The 25492-nt window shown below is 38.4% G+C and overlaps 1 protein-coding gene across 1 annotated transcript in view; it reads left to right on the plus strand.

Annotated features, from left to right (window-relative positions):
- The window catches only part of LOC122794924 (probable ATP-dependent RNA helicase DDX60), a 3096781-nt gene that overhangs the window by 2196026 nt on the left and 875263 nt on the right, over positions 1–25492 (plus strand). The window contains exon 29 of the mRNA XM_044063517.1: positions 5517–5621. Within this exon, the coding sequence (XP_043919452.1) occupies positions 5517–5621 (105 nt within the window). The remainder of the gene's footprint in view (positions 1–5516; positions 5622–25492) is intronic.

A 25492-nucleotide genomic window follows, 5' to 3' on the forward strand; every position in this document is an offset into this window, starting at 1 on the left:
TTTTCTACTTTCTAAAAAGACCTCACCCTTGTTTATAGTGTATTCACATTAACTGGACCGTCCACATTTGTAGGTGCCTAGTTTCTTTCCAGGTGGTGGTACCATGATGGTGGCCAAACAGAGGAACATTCGGGGGGGTGCAGAGGATGAATCTGACACTGATGTTGACAGACAGGCATCCCTTGTAATTCCATCAGACAGAACTAGTAAGCCTATATCTACCCATTCCAGTGAGCCCTCAAATATTGGACAGGTGGAGGGTGAGACAGTCAATCAGGGAAGTGTGGTTACTGTGGCTTCAGTACCTGTTGTCTCTGGTCATAGTCAAAGTGTGGGTGAGGTGCCATGCAGGAGGGTATTTAAGGGTGCTCGGAGGATGCCTGCTGTCCATCCTCCCCTTGATCCAGATGTAAACCTATGTTTAGGGCAATCATGCAGGCACAGGAACATTCTCATAGGTCCTCCAGAGAAATGCTTAGGGTTGTAGATGTGGCACAGGTTGACATGCATGACTGCCTCCGCCACATTGCCAATTCAAGGGATTGGATGAATGACACATTGGAATAGGCAGTGTCTGTGAAGGAACATTTGCTGGAAGGGGAATGGCATCCTTGTGGGCATAGGTCAACCACATCATCTGCTGTTAGCCAAAGTGGCCATGCCTGATCATGCTCCCACTCAACTTATGTTTAGGGCAATCATGCAGGCACAGGAACATTCTCATAGGTCCTCCAGAGAAATGCTTAGGGTTGTAGATGTGGCACAGGTTGACATGCATGACTGCCTCCACCACATTGCCAATTCAAGGGATTGGATGAATGACACATTGGAATAGGCAGTGTCTGTGAAGGAACATCTGCTGGAAGGGGAATGGCATCCTTGTGGGCATAGGTCAACCACATCATCTGCTGTTAGCCAAAGTGGCCATGCCTGATCATGCTCCCATAGTGGCAGTACTTCCACTGCTGTGTCAGTGGTTGAGCTGTCCACACCCAGACATGGCAGGCTATAGGGTCGTGGTCCTGCATGCCCTTGTGTGGGGAGTTCTCCCAGCAGACATCAATCACATTCAGGTAGCAGCAGTGCATCTGACTGTGGGCATGGACATGCCAGTGCAATTCCTGGCAGAGCCATTTCTCGTGGTTAGGTACGACAATGATGAACTGCCACCTCTACCATGCATGGCTCACACCTGTCTGATATACCAAGATGTAGATGTAGCATAGAGCTTGGGTGTGTTCATGCAGGCACTCACGCACCAGTTTCACCTGGAGAATGCATACAGACACACACACAACAGTTACAGCGGATATAAAAAGTGTACACACCCCTGTTAAAATGCCAGGTTTTTGTGATATAAAAAAATGAGGCCATAATAAATCATTTCAAAATGTTTCCCACCTTTAATGTGACCTATAACCTGTACAATTCAATTGAAAAACAAACAAATCTGTTATGGGGAAAATATAAAAAATAAAAAACGTACAATAAGCTGGTTGCATAAATGTACACACTCTTAAACTAGTACTTTGTTGAAGCATCTTTTGATTTAATTTCAACATTCAGTCTTCTTGGGTAGGAGTCTATCAGCTTAGCACATCTTGACTTGGCAATATTTGCCCACTCTTCCTTGCAAATGCCCTACAAATCTGTTAGATTGCAAGGGCATCTCTTGTGCGCACCTCCAATGATTTTCTATTGGATTTAGGTCTGGGATTTGGCTGGGCCATTCCAAAACTTTAAATTTCTTCTGGTGAAGCCATTTTTCGGTTGATTTGGATGTATGTGTGAGGTCATTGTCATGTTGAAAGGTGAAATTCCTCTTCATCTTCAGCTTTCTAGCAGATGCCTGAAGGTTTTGGAGCAAAAGTGACTGGTATTTGGAACTTATCATAATTCCTTCCACCTTGACTAAAGCCCCAGTTGTAGCTTAAGAAAAGCAACCCCAAAGCATGATAGTGCCACCACCATGCTTCACCATGGGGATGGTGTTCTTTTGGTGATGCAAAGTTTTGTTTTTGTGCCAAATGTACCTTTTGGAATTGTGGCCAAAAAGTTCAACCTTAGTCTCATCAGACCATAACACATTTTCCCACATGCTTTTGGGAGACTTGATGTATTGTTTTCCAAATTATAGCCAAAACTGGATGTTTTTCTGTGTAAGAAAAGGCTTCTGTCTTGCAACCCTTCTCCATAGGCTAGACATATGGAGAATACGGGAGATTGTTGTCAGATGTAGTACATAACCAGTACTTGCCCGCAATTCCTGCAGCTCCTTCAGTGTTGCTGTAGGTCTCTTGGCAGCCTCCCTGACCAGTTTTCGTCTTGTCTTTTCATCAATTTTGGAGGAACATCCAGTCCTTTACAACATCACTGTTGTCCCATATTTTCTCCACTTTTTGATGACTGTCTTCACTGTGTTCCATGGTATATCCAATGCTGTGGAAATTTTTTGTACCCTTCTCCTGACTGATACCTTTCAAAAATGAGATCCCTTTGATGCTTTGTAAGCTCTCTGTGAACCATGGCTTTTGCTGTAGCAAGGAACTGAGTAAATGTCAAGAAAATCCTACTAGGACAGCTGAACTTTATTTGGGGTTAATCAGAGTCTCCTTAATTGATGGCAGGTGTGTACCCAAGAAGACTGAATGCTCTAATTAAAGCAAAAGGTGCTTCAACAAAGTATTAGTATAAGGGTGTGTGCACTTATGCAGCCAGCTTATTGAACGTTTTTTATTTTTTATATTTTTCCCGCTAACAGATTTGTTTTTCAATTGAATTGTATAGGTTATAGGTCACATTAAAGGTGGGAAAAGTTTTGAAATGATTTATTGTGGTCTAATTTTTTATATCACAAAAACCTGGCATTTTAACAAGGGTGTGCACACTTTTTATATCCACTGTACATGGTTCAGCTGTAAAGCTTAATACTAATTTTGTCTCTCTGTCCATTTGTTACTTTATCCAAACGTCTGCCTGCTTCTCTTTCTTACTCACACACACTCACCTACCTCTTTTGCTTTCTGCCCCCCCCCCAAAGAACACCCTGTGCAAATGATGATAACTGTGCCTTATCCCTGCTTTCTATCTTTTGAATTAGGGATACATAAGCTTTGTGTCTGATGCTCAGGGTGCATGGCTGACTTAGTGCTTAGTGTATCTGCATTTGTGATGTTGAATTGGTAATTTTACCTTTGACTTATATTGCTCTTAGAGCATTAGACAGTTGATAGTATCAAACCTTTTTGCATTAGTATTGTAAATGATCTTGTGTGTGAAGTCTGAAACTGAAATGTGTCTCATTACTTTCTAACTTCTCTCTTTATGCTTTTCCTGTATAAGCATATGGTGCTAAACTTAGGGCACGTGGTTACTATCAGTACTTTTGAGAGGTATGACTGTGTGAATCTTTGATGCTTGAGGCCTACTATTTAATAATGGACACGTGTAAGTCTCATAAGTCTCTGCTATCACATGTTGAGATCATTTCTGTAGAAGTCACCTACCATTTACTTGCTTACACTGCCAAGTAACAATATGGAGGGATATGCCAGTCATTCATATTATTACACAATACACTCCAGATTCAACACTTATCTTGTAAATCCAGCAGCTACAACAGTTTTAGTTCAGGGCTGACTCTGTCTGATGCTCGCAGTACACAGCCATTACATGGGTAGGTAAAGGTTGTGAGTGTTACCTGGTATCAGTGTTACTTTATGTATGTGTTCAGGGGGAATGTTTTAGCCCCTTAGGTGGTGAGTGTGCTGTACATTCTCTCTTAGCCAATGCTAGGACATAGTGAGCAGACCTATGTCTGCCTACACCCATAGCAGCTACTGGTTTCCCCCTCTGACTCCTTACCTGTTTGTGACTGTGGTGGTCTTGGGTTGCTGGTGGGATTTGTGCCCCTTCCCCTTGTTGATCCTGCAAAAGCTGTTTTCTCTGGATAATTATGTGTATCATGGCATTCACACTGAATATTTCAGTACATGTATGTGGATTGTACAGCAGGGCTCCCCCAGCTGTATCTAGGCACTGGAACTGTGACCTCAGCGGCCCAAACACACGCTCTATGATACTTCTGGTTTGAGCATGTGCCTCATTGTGGCATTCTTCAGCAGGTTTGTGTGCATTTCATCAGCCACAGTTCCAGTGCATAACCTGCATCCCCCAGGAGGTGACCCTGTGAGATATTCCCCTGTTGAACATCTGATATTTTTGGGAGCTGTGCCAGATATGTGAGTCTTGGTAACTGCTTGGGATGCCAGTACACACATTCAGGATGAATCCCTTGGCATTACACATAACTTTGCAATTAATAGAGTCGTAGCCCTTTCTATTTATGTAGAACCTTCCCGGTTCCCTGGGTGGTGCCTTAATTTCTACATGTGTGCAATCTATGGCACCCAGTAGTCCAGGGTAGTGTGCTACAGGGTAGAACTCCTGCATATTTCTGGCCCTGGCCTCAGGAGTATGGGGAAATTATATGTGATCACTGGCATGTTGGAGTACAGCATTCAGCAATTGATGGAGGATCCTGGATGCTGATGCCTGTGACACCCCCAGCATGTCCCCTGTTTGTCTCTGAAAGGTATCTTTAGGTAAAATTCTAAGTGCCACACATACCTTTGTCTCCATTAGCATGGGTTCCCCTCGGTTTGCCCTGGCTCTGATTTGAGGACAACAGAGGCTGCAGAGTTTCTGTAGTGTGTCTTTATCCACCTTGCAGCACTCTACAATTTTCATGTCATGTAGATTGCGACAAATTAAACTGGGTCTGAAAACTCTTCTTCTTGGCCTTTGTCTATTAACAGTAGCAGCATAGACAGCCTGTTGCACATACACATGAATTAAAGCCCCTAACATTGTTTCTGTGTAGACTGCTTTCCTTGGCTGTATTCCAGTAGGTTTTGGAATTCACAAGGAAAACCAGCAGTGAGTCTACATGGTTGCTTTATAGTTTGTTGAATAGCTACTACATTTTAGATTGGTTGATTAGCATACAGTTCAGCTTCTTATGCTGTAATAAGCATGCCACAGTGTTTACCTTGTTTGCGTGGCTATCTGCAGCTCTACACACTGTGTAAAGCTGCTTACTGAATCCAAAACAGTTTGCTACCATGTGTGCGTCCCACTGCACTGCACACAGAGTATAAACAGACCGTGTAGTGTTTATTGAATCTAGCCAAAAAAGAATATAAATGCTGTTAAGTTCTATGACAGTAAATCAATGTGCAATGTCTTTTAACTTACAATGTTTACTACTGTGTCATTTTATGAATGCACTGTCAGAATAAAAGCAATCTCAACACAGTAATGTGTCTAAATGAACACTGACATGAAAGAATTGTACACTCGTGTAAGGGACAAATAAATTATGTATAAATATTTTTTCAGAAATATACCAACAAGGACTGCAGCAGTGAAAGAAGTAGTAGTGTGAAATATTTACACAATGTATGTACCTTGCAGTAATGTGAAGCACCACAAATAATACTGTGATGTTTTCACAGGTTGTAACTGCCACTGGATCACTTGCTTTAGGGATTAATATGCCCTGCAAAAGTGTTGTGTTTGTGGAAGATTCTGTTTACTTGGATGCCCTAAATCTAAGACAGGTAAGCATTTCTTTTTTATGAATTTGCTTCATATCAGACATAAATATGTTTGTGTTGTTTTAACAGTGCATCACAGTAGAACCATAATTGGTTGATAACTATTTAGAATTACAATCAGACTAATAGAGATGTGAATGTTGTCAAGAAATGGTCCCACCCCAACTTATGTAGATTTAAGACAAAGGAATTACTCTTCCACAGAGCTAGATTATAGGACAGTAAAGTAGTAAAGAAGGCAGAGAGAAAGGGAGCATATTGTAGTGCCAAAGTAGAGATTCATGAGATTTCATACTGGGGTAGGCTCAGTAGAAACACTATTACTTCAATTGATTAAAACACTTGAACGCTGGAAGTGTTGTCTGCTTCAAGAAAAGAGGCATGGAAGGGGAGGATAATCCTTTATTTAGAGGTGCAGAGTCCTTGCAGTGGTCATTTTAAGTAGAGGAGTGTATGGAAGGGCACATCATCTGCATGAGGGTGTAGGAGGCAAATACACCATTTTGTGTGGTACTGTTAGCAGCCTTGTTTGTATACGGCTGCTTTCATCTTTGATTTGTTAACAAACTTCCTTTCATTTTGTTAAGTATGTTACATCATGTGTATAAACCTGAATTTCACTTTTCTCATTATAAATGACAAGAAGATTCATAGTGTGCAAATACATGTGGTTATTGGAGCACAGTATGTGGTGGTGGTGGAAAGTTCTAGCAGGACAGAGAAACAGTATGGATGGCCATGTATTCTAATCCAAGGAACCCTGAAAGAACTCCTAAGATAGAAACCTTCATTATGTTGAAAGGTCCAAGTAGTTGGCTACATTATACAGAGACACTGATGACTTTACTATGTAATTTTAAAATTAATTTAGGGGAAATTGTTTGCATAGACTTTTTATATATAAAAGTAAGTAAAAGCTATTACAGAAAGAAAGTTTATGGATAAAGTGGTAGCTGTCTGAACATCAGTAGAGACACAATAGTCATTTTTTTGTTAATTGCTATGGGAAGGGTGTTTCTGAAAGAAGTGGAGAAAAAATACTAAATACTGGTAAAGTTTATTTTTTCATTGTTAACACCTTTATTACATTCACACAGTTTTAATGCATATAGTTATACAAAAGAAAACAAGTCATTGTAAACATTTTTCATTATTTTCCTGCATTATACATATGCTTTTATTTTTAACAAGTAACATTTACTGCAACATCATTATATAAATTACTCAAGTCCTAATTGCCCTTAAAATTCACTCCTCCTCCTTCTAAAAATTGCATGTATTGTTCCCACAAATGCAATTTATTTTTAAGTAATTTGCTCCTTCCATTTCTAAAGATCATATTTCCAACCCTTTTATTTCTCTTTACAAAATTTAGTATTTCAGTTATGGATGGATAACATTTTGCCTTCCATTTTGTAGTAATTGCTTTTTTGGCAGCCAACATCATTAACACTGCAAGACCCTAATGCATCTAACTAATTCAGATCCTATTTTTCCAGTTAAGAAGAATCATTTTATTAGTTACAGTCATTTGCTCCTCCAATGTTTCTGGCAAAGTATTCCGTAAGGAATTTTTTTAATTTGACAAGTCATTATATTCCAAAAACATGTTCCTAATTCTTCTCTTTCTCTTTTCACCTCCAATAAATGCTTTCTACCTGAGAAGAAATTACTTGAACTCTACATAGGGAATAAAATTACATTTGCAAATGCCTCCATGCAAAAATCCTAAATCTTCTGGACTTTAAATCCTTGAGAGCCATACAGATATCTTCTCAATATTCCTTTTAATACTGCCTTTCCATTCTGTCTTGCTCTCTCTTCCCTATCTTTTCAGTATTTTGTATGATTTTATTTGCTTTACTTCTTTTTTTCTCAATTGTTTTATTGAAAATTTTAACAACGAAACATTAATATATGATAATAGAAATATTATAAAACAAATATACATATCTAAAAGAACAATAATAAACAACTAAAATAACTATTTACAATGGTGTCTACTATAAAACAAAGCTTTTTGAACAGAAAATAAATGTAATGAGTAGTTGTTAGTTAATTATTAGTCTATTTATCCAGCAATTCTTTAAATTTCATCCATAAAGAGGTGATTTTAGATGTTGTTGTCTTGATTGTGAGAAGTTCAAGATGACAGACTTCAGTTACCAAGTGTACAAATTCCTTCATAGTAGGAGTAGTCTCATTCTTCCAGTTCCTGGTAATGACTTTTCTTGCTAATGTTAAGATACTCCATAAAAGGCGGTATTTTATTTTCATGACACACGCGGTAATAAGTGGATTAAATAAAATAAGATATGGTCAACAAAAAATTATCATTAAAAACAGACTGTGAAAAAGAATTAATATTATCCCATTATGTTTTAAGTTTTATATAATCATAAAACATATGCTGCCAGTCAGTTTTAACATTTAGTTTACATCTCCAGCATCCTATGTTTATATTGTACATCACTTCAACTTTATGTGGTGTGATACAGGTCCTATGTAAGAACTTAAAAAGATCACATCCTCCACATTTGTGATGAAGTAGTTTGTTTTGAAGATCGGAGTATTAGTTTTTTATCATCTTTACTTGGGGAATTACTATTACTAACAAGTCTAAAATAGTCCCAATAGGTTTCTCTGTTACATACTGTTGATTTCTAAGTACCTTATATATTTTAGATAGACGTCCCTTTCCAATTATATTCTGTTGCACTAGAATAAAGAGTAAATCAATGAATGTGCATAAAGAATTTCTAATTATTGTTTGCATTAGATTAATCTTATATTCAACTAATTGTCTACAGTTTTGAATTTCTAGCTGCATGTCTTTGCTTAAATCAGACTTATTAATACTACGGTTAACATTTTGTAGCTTCCTATTGTCTAGTAATTGATACCAGTATAACAGTTTTTTATCTTTCAGTGTAGTCATTGTTGTTAAATTAAATGTATTAATGCTATTCTGAGTATAGTCAGTTAAAAATACAAAGAAAATCCATACTTTATAGTCAGGGTTCCTGAAAATGAAAATTTTAAAGGAGGTTATTATTGTGTTAATATAATAAGAGCTAACTGGTTTGTTTTTGTTATCTGTAAAAGTCTTTTACTAACCAGTGAAATGTATTTGTAGCTATTTTTAGTATGGTATGATTTTATTAAATTATTAGATTTACCCCAAATATCTCCCTGAATATCTTTCCATTTGGCATTATAATTGTTATGTAACCAAAATATTATTGTCTTAACAAAGGAGGATAATAAATATAATTCTAAAGCTGGAAAACCAATACCACCCAATGTCCAATCTCAAATGTGATAGTTTAAAGCCAGTCTAGGCTTATTAGGGAACCATAGAAATCTCAGAAATAAAGAATTATACTCTTTTGTATTTTTTGAAAGCGGGAAGGATAAAGGTTGTATTTTATATATAGAATTTTAGGAAGGATAATCATTTTAATTGGGGAGAGTCTCTCTTCCATAGTGAAAAAAAAATGATTCCATTTATTAAGAGTTTGTTTTTTGAATTTAAGTTGTTATAATTAAGGGTTGTTATATCTTTGATATTAGACAAGATTATACCTAAGTAAGTGATTTTACTATTTTTCACAATGTATTTATGTAATTTCTTATCTAGTTTATTAATATTATAATTAACAGGTAGTATTTTAGTCTTATTCTCATTAAACTGAGTCCCGATTTCTTGTGGAATATTTCTATTACTTGGAATACTGTGATAAGAAAAGAATTACAATCAATTAAAGTTAATATTCCCTAAGTGAACACTATCCAGTAAAAGTACTAAGATACACATCCCATCAAGCTAAACCTCAAAGGTTTATCAAACACCGGCAATTAACAAACTTTAATCCTGAAACACTCAAATCTTTACTATCAAAAGTGAACTGGAATCCCTTTAAAACTACTCACTTTGGATGAAGCTGTCCACTTTTATAACTCCATTTTCCTAAGTATTTTAAATTCTGTGGCACCCCTTAGAACAGTCCACATAAAGTCTAACATAGCCCCATGGCTGACCGTAAACGCACGTGAATTACTAAAAAAAAAAAAGACAGAGCATGGAAAATTTGGACTAAAACTAAACATCAACCCGACCTCCAGAAATGTAAAGAACTCAGAAATCTTGCCAAAAGTCACATAAACAAAGATAAGAAAAACTTCTATAATAATCCATCTTCTACCTTTTAATCCAATCCTAAAACGTTCTATCACTCTGTAAATCAAATACTACACCCAGGTACGCAAGCCTCCCCTAACCCTCATCCTGACAAAACACATGAAGAAACTGCCTCCATATTTAACAACTACTTTATAGACTCAATATCCAAATTACTAAATACAGACACAAACCTTCCCACCAACAATAATAGACCTAATAGCTCAAACTCTTTCATCAGTAGTAACACTACCTTCTCCCTCAAACCTGTCTCCACTAACTATATTAAAACTCTACTATCTAAATTAAAACCTTGCTCCACATCCATAGACAACATTCCCTCCGCATTCCTTCAGGCTGCTGCTGATGTTCTTGTTTTCCCAGTTTCTATTCTAACAAACCGATCTATTATGGAATCCACAGTCCCTTCCATCTGAAAGCAATTTTGCACCCTTCCAATACACAAAGGAGGAAACGCCACAGATATAACTAATTTTAGACCCATAGCCATACTCTCACCACTCTCCAAAATTCTGGAAAAATGTATACATAATCAAGTCTTATACTACCTTCTGCAAGAAAATCTACTCACACCTACCCAACAAGGCTTTCATCCCATGCACAGCACTACAACAGCTCTCATGTCTTTCCTAAACTCTGTATCACTAGCTAGAGACAGTAACAAACTTATTTCCTGTCTTTTCATTGACCTCTCTAAAGCCTTTGATACAGTCTGTCATAAACTTCTTCTCCTTAAACTAGCAAATTTACACTTCTCTCCATCCACCATATCTTGGTTTAACAGTTCTCTCTCTGATAGACTCCAAGCAGTCAAATGGCTCTCAGCTTTCTCCCCTCTTCTTCCTGTTAAAATGGGTGTTCCACAAGGCTCCATCCTTGGGCCACTTCTTTTTAACATCTTTACCAACCTTCTGTACTCTTCCTGTCCTGGATCCTCACTGATACAATACGCAGATGATTCTACACTTATCACTATTGCCGAATCACCAACTCAACTAAAATCAGACTCACAGTCCTCTTTTAACTCTGTAGAAAACTGGCTATCTGAAAACCAACTTATCCTTAATCCAAAGAAAATCAAATTACTACTCTTTCTCCCTAAAAACCTTAACCACGTAAAATCATCCTTCTCCATACTGTCACAAAATAATACTCAAATACAGGTGGACACTAGTACAAAACTCTTAGTTGTTACTAACCTTTGATTTACACGTCAATAATTGTATCTGAAAAACACATCTCAAGCTAGATCTCCTCTATAGAAACAAAAAATATCTTACCAAAACAGCAAAACTAACCCTTTCAAATGCCTACCTCTTACCCACTTTACTTTATAGTTCCCAAATTCTCACCAGCCTCAACACTGGACTACTAAACAAGTTAGAAACAATTTATAACAGGATTGCCAGATTTCCTGCCCAAAATTCTTACAAGTCCCATCACTGTCTCTCACTTAAAGAACTAAATTGGCTAGAATTACCTAATCTAGGGTATAATCAGTTTCAGATTATTCATTCCATTCTCTACAAACCCTCTTTCTGTCCAACTATCTCATCTCTAACCTCTCTTTACCTACCCACTAGATTACTCTGCAGTTCTGAACAAGGCCTACTAAAAATCTACAAACCAAGGACCAAAATGGGTCACCTAGTCTATAGCTTTAACCCTTCCAAGGCCTGGAATAGCCTACCACTAGATATAATATCCCTTGAACATCCCAATCAATTCAAAACTGGTACAAAAAAATACCTTCATGAAAAATGGACTTGCTAATGTAATTATCCCCCGTAAACACTCCCCTATAACCTTCTACTTCTCTTCTCTCTTCCTTCCCTTCAGTAAACAAACTTACTACTTTATCTTCTTCTCTTGGTACATCACTGTACAAACATAACTAGTAAAATATTTCAGCTATGTAACTATTGCACTATTATGTATATAATATGTAATTATGAATGTATCCCTCTAATGAATGTATTTCTATGTATTTCACTTGCCACAGTTTAATGTATGGCACTGTAATGCAGTAATCTGTGGTAATGATGAATGTATTTCTATATGTATTCAATATGTACAATTTCTATTTTCTGTTGGAGCTTTTCTCCTTGGGCCTCAGCTGAAAATGAGAAAAACCCAGTCAACAAATATAAAATAAATAAATAAATATGATGTCATCTGCAAATAATTGTATTTTGAGGATTAAATATTTTTTTTATTAGTATGTCTTTAATGTTTTTATTTGATCTTATATAATTTGCAAAAGGTGCTCTAACTACAGCAAAAAGCATTGGGGACAAGGGACAACCCTGTTTAGTACCTCTAGTAATCATAATTGATTGGGAAGTATATGAGCCTGTCTTAATGCATGCAAAAGAGTTTTCATAGAGAAGTTTGATTAATTGTAAGAAATTGTTTGAAAAATTACATTCCGTCAGTACTAATAATATATACTCCCAATTAACTGAGTCAAAGGCACTATTGATATTCAGACTAACCAAAGTTAGTTCTTTTTTTGAATTATTAGTATAATCAATTATTGATAGTATTCTCTTTATATTATTGTAGGCATTCCTGTTCAATATAAACCCAGTCTGATCATTGTTTATCAACATTGGAAGAAATTGTTTTATTGTAGAGACATAGATTAGTAGAGAAATTGGTGTTTGTGTAGAGCATTGTGTTGAGTCCTTGTCAGATTTTAAAACTGAGGATGTTACGGTGTATTTCCTGGATGGTGGTACCTTTGTAAGTCCTTTAAGTATTGAAAATACCTCTAGTAAAATATTCAAAGCATCCTTAATCATCATTTTGAATCTCTATAGTCACTGAACAAATCATACCTTTTTTATCACTAAATGTAATCAGAATTTTAGATAGCGGTACATAATTTTCCATAAAATAGCCACCCCTCTTCTCTTTTGTTTATAATAACAGCTAGTCAATACAGAATAGTGTTTATTATTGTCTGTCCAAATCTTCTTTTAAGTGTGTTTTCTGTAAAAAGATAACTTGGGAAAGAAATATTTTAAAAAATAGCATAAACTACCCATTTTATAACCATTATTTAATTCATTGATATTAATTGATATACACTTCAAGTTGGTCAAACTGATGAAATATGAAAAAGTAAATAAGTATTATATATTCTCACATACATTTGTAAATAATGTGGTTCTGAAAAAAATATTGTATCTAGTGAACAGCTTACTCATAGCTATAAATATAAGATAATTAAGATTAACTATAAACTTTCTATCAAGAATTAATTTATAAACTACTGTACATGCACTCTTCTTTCCTGTCTCCCCCATGGAGTTAAAAAAATCCTAGTTTGAATAGCAATCACTCTACTACTTCTAAAGTTGTGATATATGAAAGGTCTAACATACTTAAAATTAAAAGGAGTTAGTATATACATAATAGTTAGATTTTAAGCATTCATTTGCTTGTTATAAAACTTATAAACTGTAAAGTATAGCAGATATTGTAGTCATTTGGTTATATTCTGTTTATAAGAGCCTATATAGTATTATAATAAATCCAATCATTGATGATGATGATGATGATGATGATTTCTTTCCATTCTGAGAAAATAGAGATTAATACAGATGAAAAACAATACCTATAACATTGTTTATAACTATCAGCTATATTACTAATATGATATTATATATTATTGATAATGTGACTAACTAGTTAACTATCTAAGTTCAATTCTGAGTACAATACTGTACATGTTTGGATATTATGGTAGACATGAGTGATATTTCAAAGAACAAATTAACTTCTCTAAGAAATTTTTTGTTTGTTTGTGAGGACTTGCATATACAATTATCATTCAAAACATGTCTCTTTTATAAATAGGATCATATTCACTAGAAAATGTATTATATGTAAAATAATAAAAGAGCTACTATGATGTCTAAAATAACTAATAATATATTAACCAGAATTATATTTGTACTGAGAGTTAACATATGATTGGCAGTATACTCACTATATTCTTTTTAAGAGACACATACATTTCCAGCTTATCAAAATGACTGTATAATTTTGTCTGAGTTTGTGGAAAAGATGCTATTACTTTCATATTAGTCCCTCCTTTACTATGTGTCAGACTTTCAATTAACTCTCAGAGTATGAGCTTCTAATATTGCCATGTATTTCAGCTCCTCACTTCAAGCTCAAAAAGCACATCCACGCAAAAACCAACACAAATCTTCACCACAGTCATTGTCATAAACATGCACATATCTATTGCCTACATATAGGTTCATAGGTTCATAGGTAGGTACTAGGCTATTGGCCCTAGGGCCTATATAATCCTAGCCAAATGGTACCCTGGTTTTGCCACCCAAGAAAATTATTTTCCTGTGCCCCTGTCAAGCAGAGCCACAGAAGTGATCCCCGGGATGAATTTCCTATCTCCCATCCAATTATCAAGATTTTTCTTGAAGATTGCTAATGAGGAGCTTTGTTTGATGTAGATAGGTAGTTTGTTCCAGAGTATGGGAAGTCTCTGGGACAGGAATCTATCCCTCCAGCATGTTCTGTTTGTTGTGGCGACAAAGTTTAGGTCCCTAGAGCATGTAGCTCGGAGGGATTGGGATTTCTTTAAGTGGGCCATGTCCAACAACTCTGGATTTGACATAGCTTTGTATGCAAGGCAGATATCGCCTCTGAGTAGGTGATTTGCAACAGAGTGAAGCTGGAATTTTTTGAAACGGTCTGCGTAGGGCATCTCTTTGAGGCCGGCAATCCTCTTTGTGAGGTATTTTCGCAGCCTTTCCAGTTGTTGTAGATGTCTTGTGAGGTACATATCAAAAGGGGCGTTGTACTCTATAATGGGTCTAATGAGTGATGGGAGGAACAATGACCTCTTTTTTCCTGGATGAGAAACCTTTTGTGATGAGGTGTGCTACGTAGAAGGATTTCCTGACTACTGTGGCAATGTGATTATCAAAGGAAAGACTACTGTCCACCTGTGTCCCAAGGTCTCTTATCACACTTTTGGTGTTAAGTAGACTACCTCCTATGTGGTAGTTCATGGGTACAGAGTTTTTACCAAAAGGGATGACAATGCACTTTTTGGCATTGAGCTTGAGGCCATGGCTTTGACACCATGCATCTGTCTCAGTGAGGCCTTTTGTAGGATGTCCACATCATTAGGAATTTTGATTATGGCTCCTAGTTTGCAGTCATCTGTGAACTTTGTTAGCCAAAGACCTTCTGTGTTAGCCTGTACTTCAGAGAAGTAGATACCAAACAGGAGGGGACCTGGGACTGAACCCTGTGGTACTCCACTTGTCACTGGTCTGAAGTTGGATTTAGAGTCTGCTACTTTCGCAATGTGGGTTCTGTCAGTGAGCCAGTTGGTAACCCATCTTGTGATGTAGGGATTTATACCTAGTTTAGTGAGTTTATCTATAATTCCAGAGTGGGGGGTAGTGTTGAAAGCCTTGGCGAGATCTAGATAGGCTGTGTGAACCACCTTACCCTCATCTACGGCTTTGGTGACCACTTCAATGAAGTCTGTCAGGTTTAGGAGACATGATCTGCCTTTTACAAATCCGAACTGGGTAGGGTCCAGAGTTTGGAGATTACTAATGTCATTGTTTATAAGTTCCATGATGATACGTTCCATTGCCTTGCAGACCAGGCTCATCAGGCTAATTGGGGGCGGTAGTTCCTGGGGTCCATGGTGGCTCCCCCTTTGTGGAATGGGATAACCATTGCTGTGCACCATTCAGTGGTCACAAAGCCTGATGTGAGGCTATGATTGAACATGGTACTTAGGTGGGGTGCCAGTTTGTTCTGTAGTTCATGTAGAACGCAGCCTGGGATGTTATCAGGTCCCATGGATGCTGTGTTCTTGGCTTTGCAGAGTGTGTTTTTTACCTGTGCAGCTGTGATTACAGGAACTTTGCATTCTTCCGGTGTAGAGATGGGCCCTTTAGGAGGTGAGAGAGGGGTAAAGTTAGCACTGAACCTATCTGTGGCAATATCAGTTGGTTCTGTATATTTATTGCCATTTTGCTGTAACTCAGAGCAGATATGAATGTTGCCACTGAGATTCTTGACATAGCTATAGAATGCTTTGTGGTTGTCTTTAGAATCGGTGGTGATTTTGTTTTCGTAACTAGCTTTGGAGGATTTTATGAGGGATCTCAGCTTCTTACTGAGGCTGACCACGGAGTTCCTCCAATCATGGGATTTTACTCTTTTCTGCAACAGTTTCTTTCTTCTGTTGTAGAGTTTGTTTATGGTAGGGGACCACCAGATTGGCTTCCTTTTTTTGGAGGATAGCATCTTGGTTCTGTTAGGGATTGCATGATCCATGCACTTGTGTACGTGCTTATAAAGTGCATTTGTGTAGAATTCAGCAGTCGTACCTCTATTGTCCATCAGCATGGCTGTCGTGAAGTTTGCCACTTCTGTCTTAAGAAGCGTAAAGTTGGCTTTGGCAAAATTTTTTGCAGTGGTTTCTCTAATGGGGGTGGGGGGTGGGGATGTGGATGTCTACAGTGATTAGCTTGTGGTCGAATCTGACCAACGAGGAATTGACCTCTGGTGTGGAACACCGGTTGCCCATGTTGGTAATGACCAGGTCTATGATATTGCTGCCCCTGGTGGGGCATATGCTAGACAAGTCAATCAAGCAAGGGGTTGACATCAATAGACATAAACAAAATCACCCTCCCTTCTTTAAACAGGGGTGGCCCATGCTATTAGACTGCTGGACTGCTGCCCCCCCCAGCTGTAAAAAAAAGAAAGTAATAGAAAGTAAAATAAAATACAAAGAAAGAAAATAAAAAAAGATTGCAAGTAGCGGACCTTCGTGCATGCACGCTAGCAGCATTTCCGATATCCAGACTGCTGCTGAACCAGTCTGGAGCATGTGCAAACTGTCTCAGCAGCAGTCCGGATTAAGAAGCATTCAAGTGCAGAGATCCCAGAAGTCTATGCAGTTGTAACTGCATAGACTGTCACTGGAAAGGGATCGGACTGCAATGTCGGCAGGCTGGGAGTCTCGTCAGGGAAGGACATCTCGTGGGGCTTTCTAGTGCAAGGAAGGACTTAGTGCTCCAATGAATGAAGCTAGCAATGGAAGGATTTAGTGCTGCAACTAACAGACCAGTCCCAGGTAGGGTGTGTGTGTGTGTAATGCCCCAGGTGCTACATGGTGGTGGGTAGAAAATAAGGCTTGAACCCTGTACCTTGGGCCTAGGTGGCAAGAGCCTGAATTCCCTACCCACCGCCATTTGTAAAAATGTTGCAGATTTTTCCCTCATACTTGTTCTGTTCCTCATAAAATCTGTGGTTTCTGTATTTTTGTGTCCTTGCAAAGCCAGTAGTGCATTGGTGCAGTGGTAGCATTATTGCCTGACAGCTACATGTTCTCTGGTTTGATTCTTGGCTGGGGTGCCTTACCTTTTATGTGGAGTCTGTATGCCCTCCCTGTTTTTGTTTCCTCTAGTGTCTTTCCATCTTACAAAGACATGTGCCTGTCTGGTGTGTTTCTCCCTGGGCCTCTGCTAAAAAATAGCTTTTGTTCCAAGTCAGACTTTCCTGGTTAACAAATGTTAAAAATGACACGCATTTGAATATCAGACTTCATATTCTTCAGAAAGTGTATGGTAGCACAAAAGCTTTTATTCTAGCAATTTTCTAAGTGTATAAGATGGATATTTGAAATGTGTCCCTATTTTTGGGACTGTATTCCCCCATTATTGGCTTCATCCAGGTTTTGTGCTAAGGCTGAGAGCTATGGTAAGAACTGAATTCACTGAATATGTTTGGGGGCTATATTCCCTCATTACTGGCTTTGTCCAGGTGTTTTTTGCTAAGAGGTTGAGAGCTATGGTGAGAACTGAATTCACTGAATGTTTGGGGGCTGTATTCACCCATTATTGGCTTTGTTCAGGTGTTTTGTGCTAAGAGGTTGACAGCTGTGCTATGGTGAGAACTGAATTCACTAAATGGTAGCCATTTAAGTTTCAGTCTTCCTCTTTCACAAAACAGCTGATTTGGCATAGTTTATGTTGCTCTGACTGTTTTGCACAGGGTCCTGGGTTTAAGGCTTGGCAGTGAAATGTATGGTGGTAACACAGCATTTTATTCTAGCAACTTTCCAACATTATACAAGCAATGTTTAAAATGTGTCCCTGGTGTTTGGGCTTTTGTCTCCCCCACAATAAACTTTGGCTTTTTCCAGATTTCTTTGTGCTGCAAGGTTCAGAGATACAACTGAGTAGATTTTACCTGAGTGAGTAGATTTTACAAGGAGCTGAGAGCTGCAGGGAAGCAAAAGTTTAGTGCTGCTTATGCTGAGTCTGCTTGCATTGTTAATAGCACAACAGGTAGTATACTTGCTTTTGATGCAGAAGGCTGTGGGTTCTACTCCCACAGTAGATAGATGCATTGCTGATACTGTACCGTGTTGCAAAAGGGGTGGATGCTGCATTCCTTTTTGGCAAAGATACCTAGTAACTATGAACCTGTTATCAGTTTGCCATCCATTCCCTATTGCAATATTGTTAGCTTATTTTTTTAGTGTAAGACAGGCAGTTTATTCCTCAAGGGTAACGGGCACTTTATTTGTAGATGAAACAATGAAATACAAAGTTGTTTGCTAGCAGTAACCTCTTCATTAGTTACAGATCTCTTTAATGTGGAATTATTTAGATGACTTTTACTTCTTCAGAGATTGTGCATATGCCCTGATACTGGTTGACTGTAGAAGTTTGAGTAGACTTTTATGATGGAAATGTTCTGAATTGGGCAGTTTTGTCATTACTGGTGCATGCATTTTGTTTCATTGTTTACTGGAAAAATTTCAAAACAATAATTTTAAAATACCCTCTAAAACTGTACTGTATTGCACAAGGAATATAATTTAATACAATCAGGAAGGTGTATGAAAGAGCATGTGTATGTTTCGTGTGCAAGGGGCCTGTGATTTGAAAACAGCCCAAAGTTAATCTGCCACTGGCAAAATGTATTTTCTTTGAATGTGGGTTTCAATGCTGTTTCAGTGATTGTGAGTTTTCAAGGGCAGGGAAGTTTTAATGCTAATTCTGTTCTCATTGTGAGACTGCATTGCTTTGTTTAGCGGACATGATATCTATTAGTGTTTGCACTGTAAAATGCAAAATAAAACTTTTAAATGAAGTCCAAATCATCGCAATAGTAAAGCAGTATGCACATTATTGTTTATGTTAAATGGGGTGAAATAGCCAAGTAATGGTTCATTGGAATGGCTGTAGGGGGGGAAGCTCCATTCGACCATGATTTTGTGAGGGGGGGGGGGCAGCAAACTCAAAGACAGCCCCGGCTGAACTATACCTCTCAACTGTCCAGATTTTTGCAGAATGAATAGATTTTTGCTTCTTATTTTTCGTTTGTTCCTCATAAAATTTGTGGTTTTCTGTCAAATCATTTAGGAATGAAGTCACTAAATAATGACAGACACTGAGTTTCAGACTTCATAACCTTCAGAAAAATGCATGCTAAAGCAAGACCTGTTATTCGATCAACTGTCTCAGTTTATACAAGAGCAATTTTTAGTACTGTTTATATGTTCCCCCCATATAATTGGTCTTGTCCAGATTTCCTGCATTAACAGGTTGAGAGGTACATGCAAATAAATTGCTTTATAGAATTAGGCATATCTAAACCTCTTAACTGTCCCCAATTTTGGCTCAAAATGTTGCTCTTCCCCTAATAATCCCTCCACAAAATGGCAATTTTGGAAGAAAACATGGAGGGTTTACAATTAATAAATAACTGTAATAATCAGTTACAGATTACTTTTATTTCAGAAATGCATGTAGATTATTTTATTTTGTCAGCTGCTCAAGTTAGCAGTACTAATATTAAAAAGTGTCCCTTCTATGACAGGTTCCCAAGCTGTATTGTGTGGCTATTTTATATTTTTGAATCACATTTTTGGTCCATTTTTCATAAAATTGGGGGGGGGGGGTTGGCAAATTAGTAGCAAATCATTAAAGACTGAAGTTAGAAAATAATGACAGACATTTCAGTTTCAGATTTCATACCCTTCAGAAAATTCATACTAATGCAAGACCTACTATTCTATTATCTTTCTAAGTTTATAAGAGCAATATTTAAAAATTGTCCTTATTTTTGGGCTTTTGTCTCACTTCTATGTATGGCTTTGTCCAGATTTCTTGCTCTGAGGTTGAGAGGTATGACAAATGTGTCAGGGCCATCACAGTCAGCCAGAGACATTTCAAATTGTGACATACTTGTTGCACCCCACTCCCCCATGTAGTGACTCTGGATGTGTCCAAGCAAGGCAAGGAGCAGTTATGCAGTGAAAACTAAAGCCAAATAAACTGAACTCCCACCTGTTCCCAAAGTTTTCTACTCCAGCAAGGACTTTTAGGGAAACTGGGGCTCCAGTCTATCATGCCCTAATATCCTGTATGTATCCTACTGGAGGTGCTTGATTGAATCCCTCAGAAAAGGAAAACTAAAGCCAAATAAACTGAACTCCCACCTGCTCCCAAAGTTGTCTACTCCAGCAAGGATTTTTAGGGAAAGTATGTGTACTGCTCTTACATTTCTGTGATAAGTAAAGATAGAACAGAAGTCCTCTAGGTAGCAGAGCGCTTCCCTGCCAGGTTAGCCAGCAGCCTAAACTCCCCTTCTCTGACACCTAATAACCCTTTTCCCCCACTTCATATTTATATCCCCATATTTATATCACCATTCTAGGATAGCCCACTCCTTCTAACCTGATATCTCCCTCAGAGGACTTTGCTACTCCTAACTGACTGGCCACTTGGTGGTGCTCCTTACCTGCTTACTGTCTCAACTACCTTCTCCCACTCTTATCCTATCTCCCAACACAGCCCTTGGCATCTCCTCCTCTGCTCTTTTCCTCACTTCTATCCCAGGACTACCTATTCCTCTTTTCACTTAGCAAACTCCCCTTCTCTATCCTCATAAAGCCTCTCACCTGCCTCTACTGTCTGCCTCCAGACACCTACCCACTTCTCTACTTCTCTGCAAGTCTTTCAATCCCCCTACACATCTCTCCAAACTTACCTTTGGTACTCTGCTGATTGTTTTCCTTGCATTCTCTTCCCTTTGGCTCTATCCCACTCCGTTCGCCCTGTGGGCTCACTCCGCTCCCCTATCCTGCCCCCAAATCTCACCCGCCCCCTGCACCTCTACACTTATCCTTCCCATTCTCCTCCCACCCATTCAATTAACCAATCTCGGTCCACTCCTTATTACCCCTCCCTCTTATATCAAGTAACCACTCATAGTCTTCTTCTTATCTCCCCTCCCCCAGTCCACCATTCCACATCCTCCCTGCAAAAAGATCTCCCCCTCACCTCTCTGCAATTTAATAAAATTCATATCTATCTCTCTACCACTCCTCCTTAATATCTTGTACTCTTTACTACATCTTCTCCCTTCTTTTCCTCCATACCAAATATGCCCTCCCTAACACTCCATACTTTCCTCTCCCCCCTGCTCCCTTCTTCTTCTGCTAACTCCTCTCTATCATGCTACCTTTCTCTTACAAAGCTCCACCTTACCCCCCTCCTGGTCAAACCACCACCTGCACTAACCTACAACCTTTTCTGTTCTTTCACTTCCATTCCATATCCCCCTCTCTCATTCCTCCCACTCTACTGCACCGTTTCCATCCCAAACTCTTCTTCTCCTCAACAAAAGCTTTCACTCTTACACTATCACTTCACCCTAACATCCTCCTACTATACAAACCTAAAAGGCTAAAGGTTATCTCCAGTAATTTCCTGGCCTTATCAGGAGATATCCATCCTAACCCTGCCCCCCCTCATTTCACACAACTCCTTCTCTACACCCCCTACATCTCCTACTACAAATAACCCTCCCCCTCCTTCCCTTTCTTCATGTGCTTCCTCTGCTAATACTCTTAAGTTCTTCACTATCAATGCCCAGAGCCTTAACAACAAAGGACACCAAGTACAAGCATGGATTAACCACAACCAACCTGACATCTTAGCCATCTCCGAAACCTGGCTAAAACCCCATATTGCTGACTCTAAAATCTTACCTCCTGGCTACCATATCCTCAGAAGTGACTTATTAAATAAAAAAGGGGGAGGCTCCACTCTACCCTACTCTAACATTCTCTCCCTAATCCCTCTTCAAATCTCCACCCCTCAATTCAAAAACACAGAACTAACTGCAGGTCTCCTACGACTAAATAAACACAAGAATATCTGCATTGTTTCCTTATATATCTCCCCTGGCAACAACATCTCTACCCTTGAAAATATTCTTCTCTGGGCCTCTACTGAAATAAAATATGAAATTTACATTCTAGGAGACGTTAATATTGATTGGAATAAAATCAAAACAACATCCCCATCCTTATCCATTAACCTCTACAACTTCACCCAACTTATCCATTCAACAACTCGTCCAAACAAAAATCATCCCCCAGGGTCCACCTTAGACTGGATACTAGTCTCCCATCCTAACAAAATAATTCACTCTGGCACTATCCCTGACACCTTTAGTGACCACCTGCCTGCTGTCATCCACCGCTCTGCAAACTCCACTCATTATCAACACCACTACATTCAAACTCGTAACCTTACCAACTTCAACCCTACAATTTTCTCAAATATGCTTGAACAAATTAACTGGCAAATCCTAAATACTCTGCCACTAGATAATGCTGTAGAACATTTTAACTCTGTCTTCCTAAATATTTTTAACTCCCTAGCCGCACCAAGATACAAATGAGTCAAAGTCAATTCTGCCCCTTGTCTGACTAAAGAAACAAAACAAATCATGCGCCACAGGGACAAATCCTGGAAGCTTTATCAGAAAAACAAAATGCCCTCCTCCTTGCTCCAATACACCCAACTCTGCAACCAAGTAAAAAACTAATTATTTTGGACAAAAAAAACTACTATAATAAACTTCAGTCTAACAACAAGAACCCTAAACAATTCTGGAGCTCAATTAACTCCCTTCTCCATCCAGAGTCCAGGAATAATCCCTGCTCTGACCCTACTTTAACTGATACGGAGCTGAGCTCTCAATTCAACTCTTTCTTCACTGATACCATAGCTAAGCTAACCAAAACTTTCCCTAACAATAATCCTTCTAACACTCTTCTCTTAACATCCAACAACCACAATAACTGCCCTTTTAAATTCCAGCTGAAACCAGTTTCAACCATTTTTATAAAAAGGCTCTTATCCAAACTAAAGCCTTGCTCTAATGCCCCTGACAACATACCCTCCTCCTTCCTCAAAGATGCTGCCGAAGGTATAGCCCTCCCAATAAGCATCCTAGTCAACAGATCCTTAAAAGAGTCTTATGTACCCAAACTTTGGCATTCAACCTACATTCTACCTCTCCACAAAGGTGACAAAAACACCGCTATTTCCAACTTCCATCCCATTGCCCTACTCTCTCCAATATCTAAAATTCTAGAAAAATTTGTCCACCTCCAACTTCTGCCTTTCTTAATCCAAAATAACCTACTGACTCCCACCCAACACGGCTTCCGCCCCGGCCATAGCACCACAACTGCCTTACTATCCTTCCTTGAAACAATCAATCAAGCCCGAGACTCTGGACTTTTAGTTTCCACAGTATTGCTTGATCTCTCTAAAGCTTTTGACACCATATCCCATACACACCTTCTCTTACATCTGGCTAACCTTAATCTCGCCCCTTCTTCTCTCTCGTGGTTCTCCAGTTACCTATCCGACAGATCTCAAGCTGTCAGATGGAAGAACTCTACCTCCTCCTTCCTGTCTATTCTTGGACCCTTGCTCTTCAACATCTTTATTAATAACCTTCATACTGTCATCCCTAACACCACAGTTATCCAATACGCCAATGACTCGACCTTAATCTGTGCTGCCTCTAACCTTCCTGAACTTCTGACTAAAACTCAACTAGCTTTTTCCACTACAGAGAACTGGATGCATCAAAACCATCTCTCTCTTAACTCTAACAAATCTAAAATTCAACTTTTCTCTCCTTCCAGGACTTTCACCTTTGACAAAAACGCTTTCAAAGTCCTAAGCCAAGCTAACGCTGCTTTAGAAGTGGTCCCTTCAGCAAAACTTCTTGGTATAACCATAGATGAACAACTTAAAAATTCGATATCCACATACAACAAAATATAAAGAAAACCCACCAAAAGCTAGGTATGCTCTACAGGAATAACCACTTTCTCTCTGACTCCTCTAGGCGTACCTTGGCTACTACCTACCTTCTACCTTCTCTATTTTATGGAGCACCTCTTCTTTCCAATCTATCTGCTTCCAACACCTCAAAACTTGAATTTGTTATAATAAGATCTCCAAATTTGCTACCAATTCCAAAACCTCAACACACCACTGCCTTACTCTACATTCCCTGAACTTGCTAGAGCTCCCCAACCACCTAGACTATCTCCAACTAACCACCGCTCACAAACTCATATTCTATCCAGATAAATGCCCAGCCTTAACTAATATCCTTCCACCATACATACCAAATCATTCTCTGAGATCTGAAAACCAAAACCTAATCTCCATCCACAAACCCAAACATTCTGCTGGACAGCTTCTACTCTCCTTCTCTTTAGGCAAGAAATGGAACTCTCTCCCACCCTCACTCAGGACTATACCCAACCCAAAATCCTTCAAGACCCAACTGTTCTCATACCTATCATCTAAACGGAAATGTTCCTGCTTTAACCTTACTTAATACCTAGGGAATTCTTCTCCCCTCTGAACTCTATACACCCTTCTCCTCTTTTTCTCCAAACTTTTATCACTACTCTCCCATAATAGACTTAACTGTCGATGTTCTGATTAAGTAAATTTCTCTCTAAACTCCAAGTTTGCAAATTTTGTAAATGTCACTTCTGTAAAAAAAAAAAAAAAAAAAAAAGAGATGCACATTTACACTATGTATAACCTGACTGCTTGAATTTTATGTTTAACAACCCTTAAGATTTTGTATTGCCTTACTGTATTGCTTTTGAAATTCTTAATTGTATGAAGTTTATGCCTGTACTTATCTTCAATACTCTGTAAACCTATTGTATTTTACTGTTTTTTGGAGCGTTTCTCCCCGGGCCTCCACTGAAAACGGGCACTTCTTGGCCCAGTGGACTTCCCCAGTAATCAAACTGAAATAAATAAATAAATGTGCAGACTATCCCCCCATCCAAGGTAGACACAAGTATTACAATGGCTTTTCATCTGTCCTTGATTTTGCAGAATATTCTTGTTTGTCATTTTTTATACTGTTGATTTATGCTTATTAGTCAGAAAGTGCCTGTTGCTCTGTGTTTAAGTAGCAGTGTTTTAATGACCATCTGGTAAGCTTGTCTGAGATTGTAAGATGCAAGTAAGTTTTAATAAGCATACTGTTAAATTGCCAACATTGAAAGCCTTTCTGTTGTTGCCATGCAGAGAGTACTTGCATAACTAGATAACATATAAGCCTTGGGTATTGAAATGCATATGACAGTATTTGTAATAAAGGACAGGATTACATTATTTTAAGAGCTCATTACAGGCTTTACCTGCAAACTAAACAGAATGCCAATCTATCATGTGTGGTCCATATCCTGTGCAGTAATCCTTTAAGCAATGTATGTTGAGCTTGTTTCCTGTTTGCTTTTCATTTT

Source organism: Protopterus annectens, chromosome 2.part1 (genome assembly GCF_019279795.1).
Source record: "Protopterus annectens isolate FY-2018-M chromosome 2.part1, PAN1.0, whole genome shotgun sequence".
Taxonomy (NCBI): Eukaryota; Metazoa; Chordata; order Ceratodontiformes; family Protopteridae; genus Protopterus; species Protopterus annectens.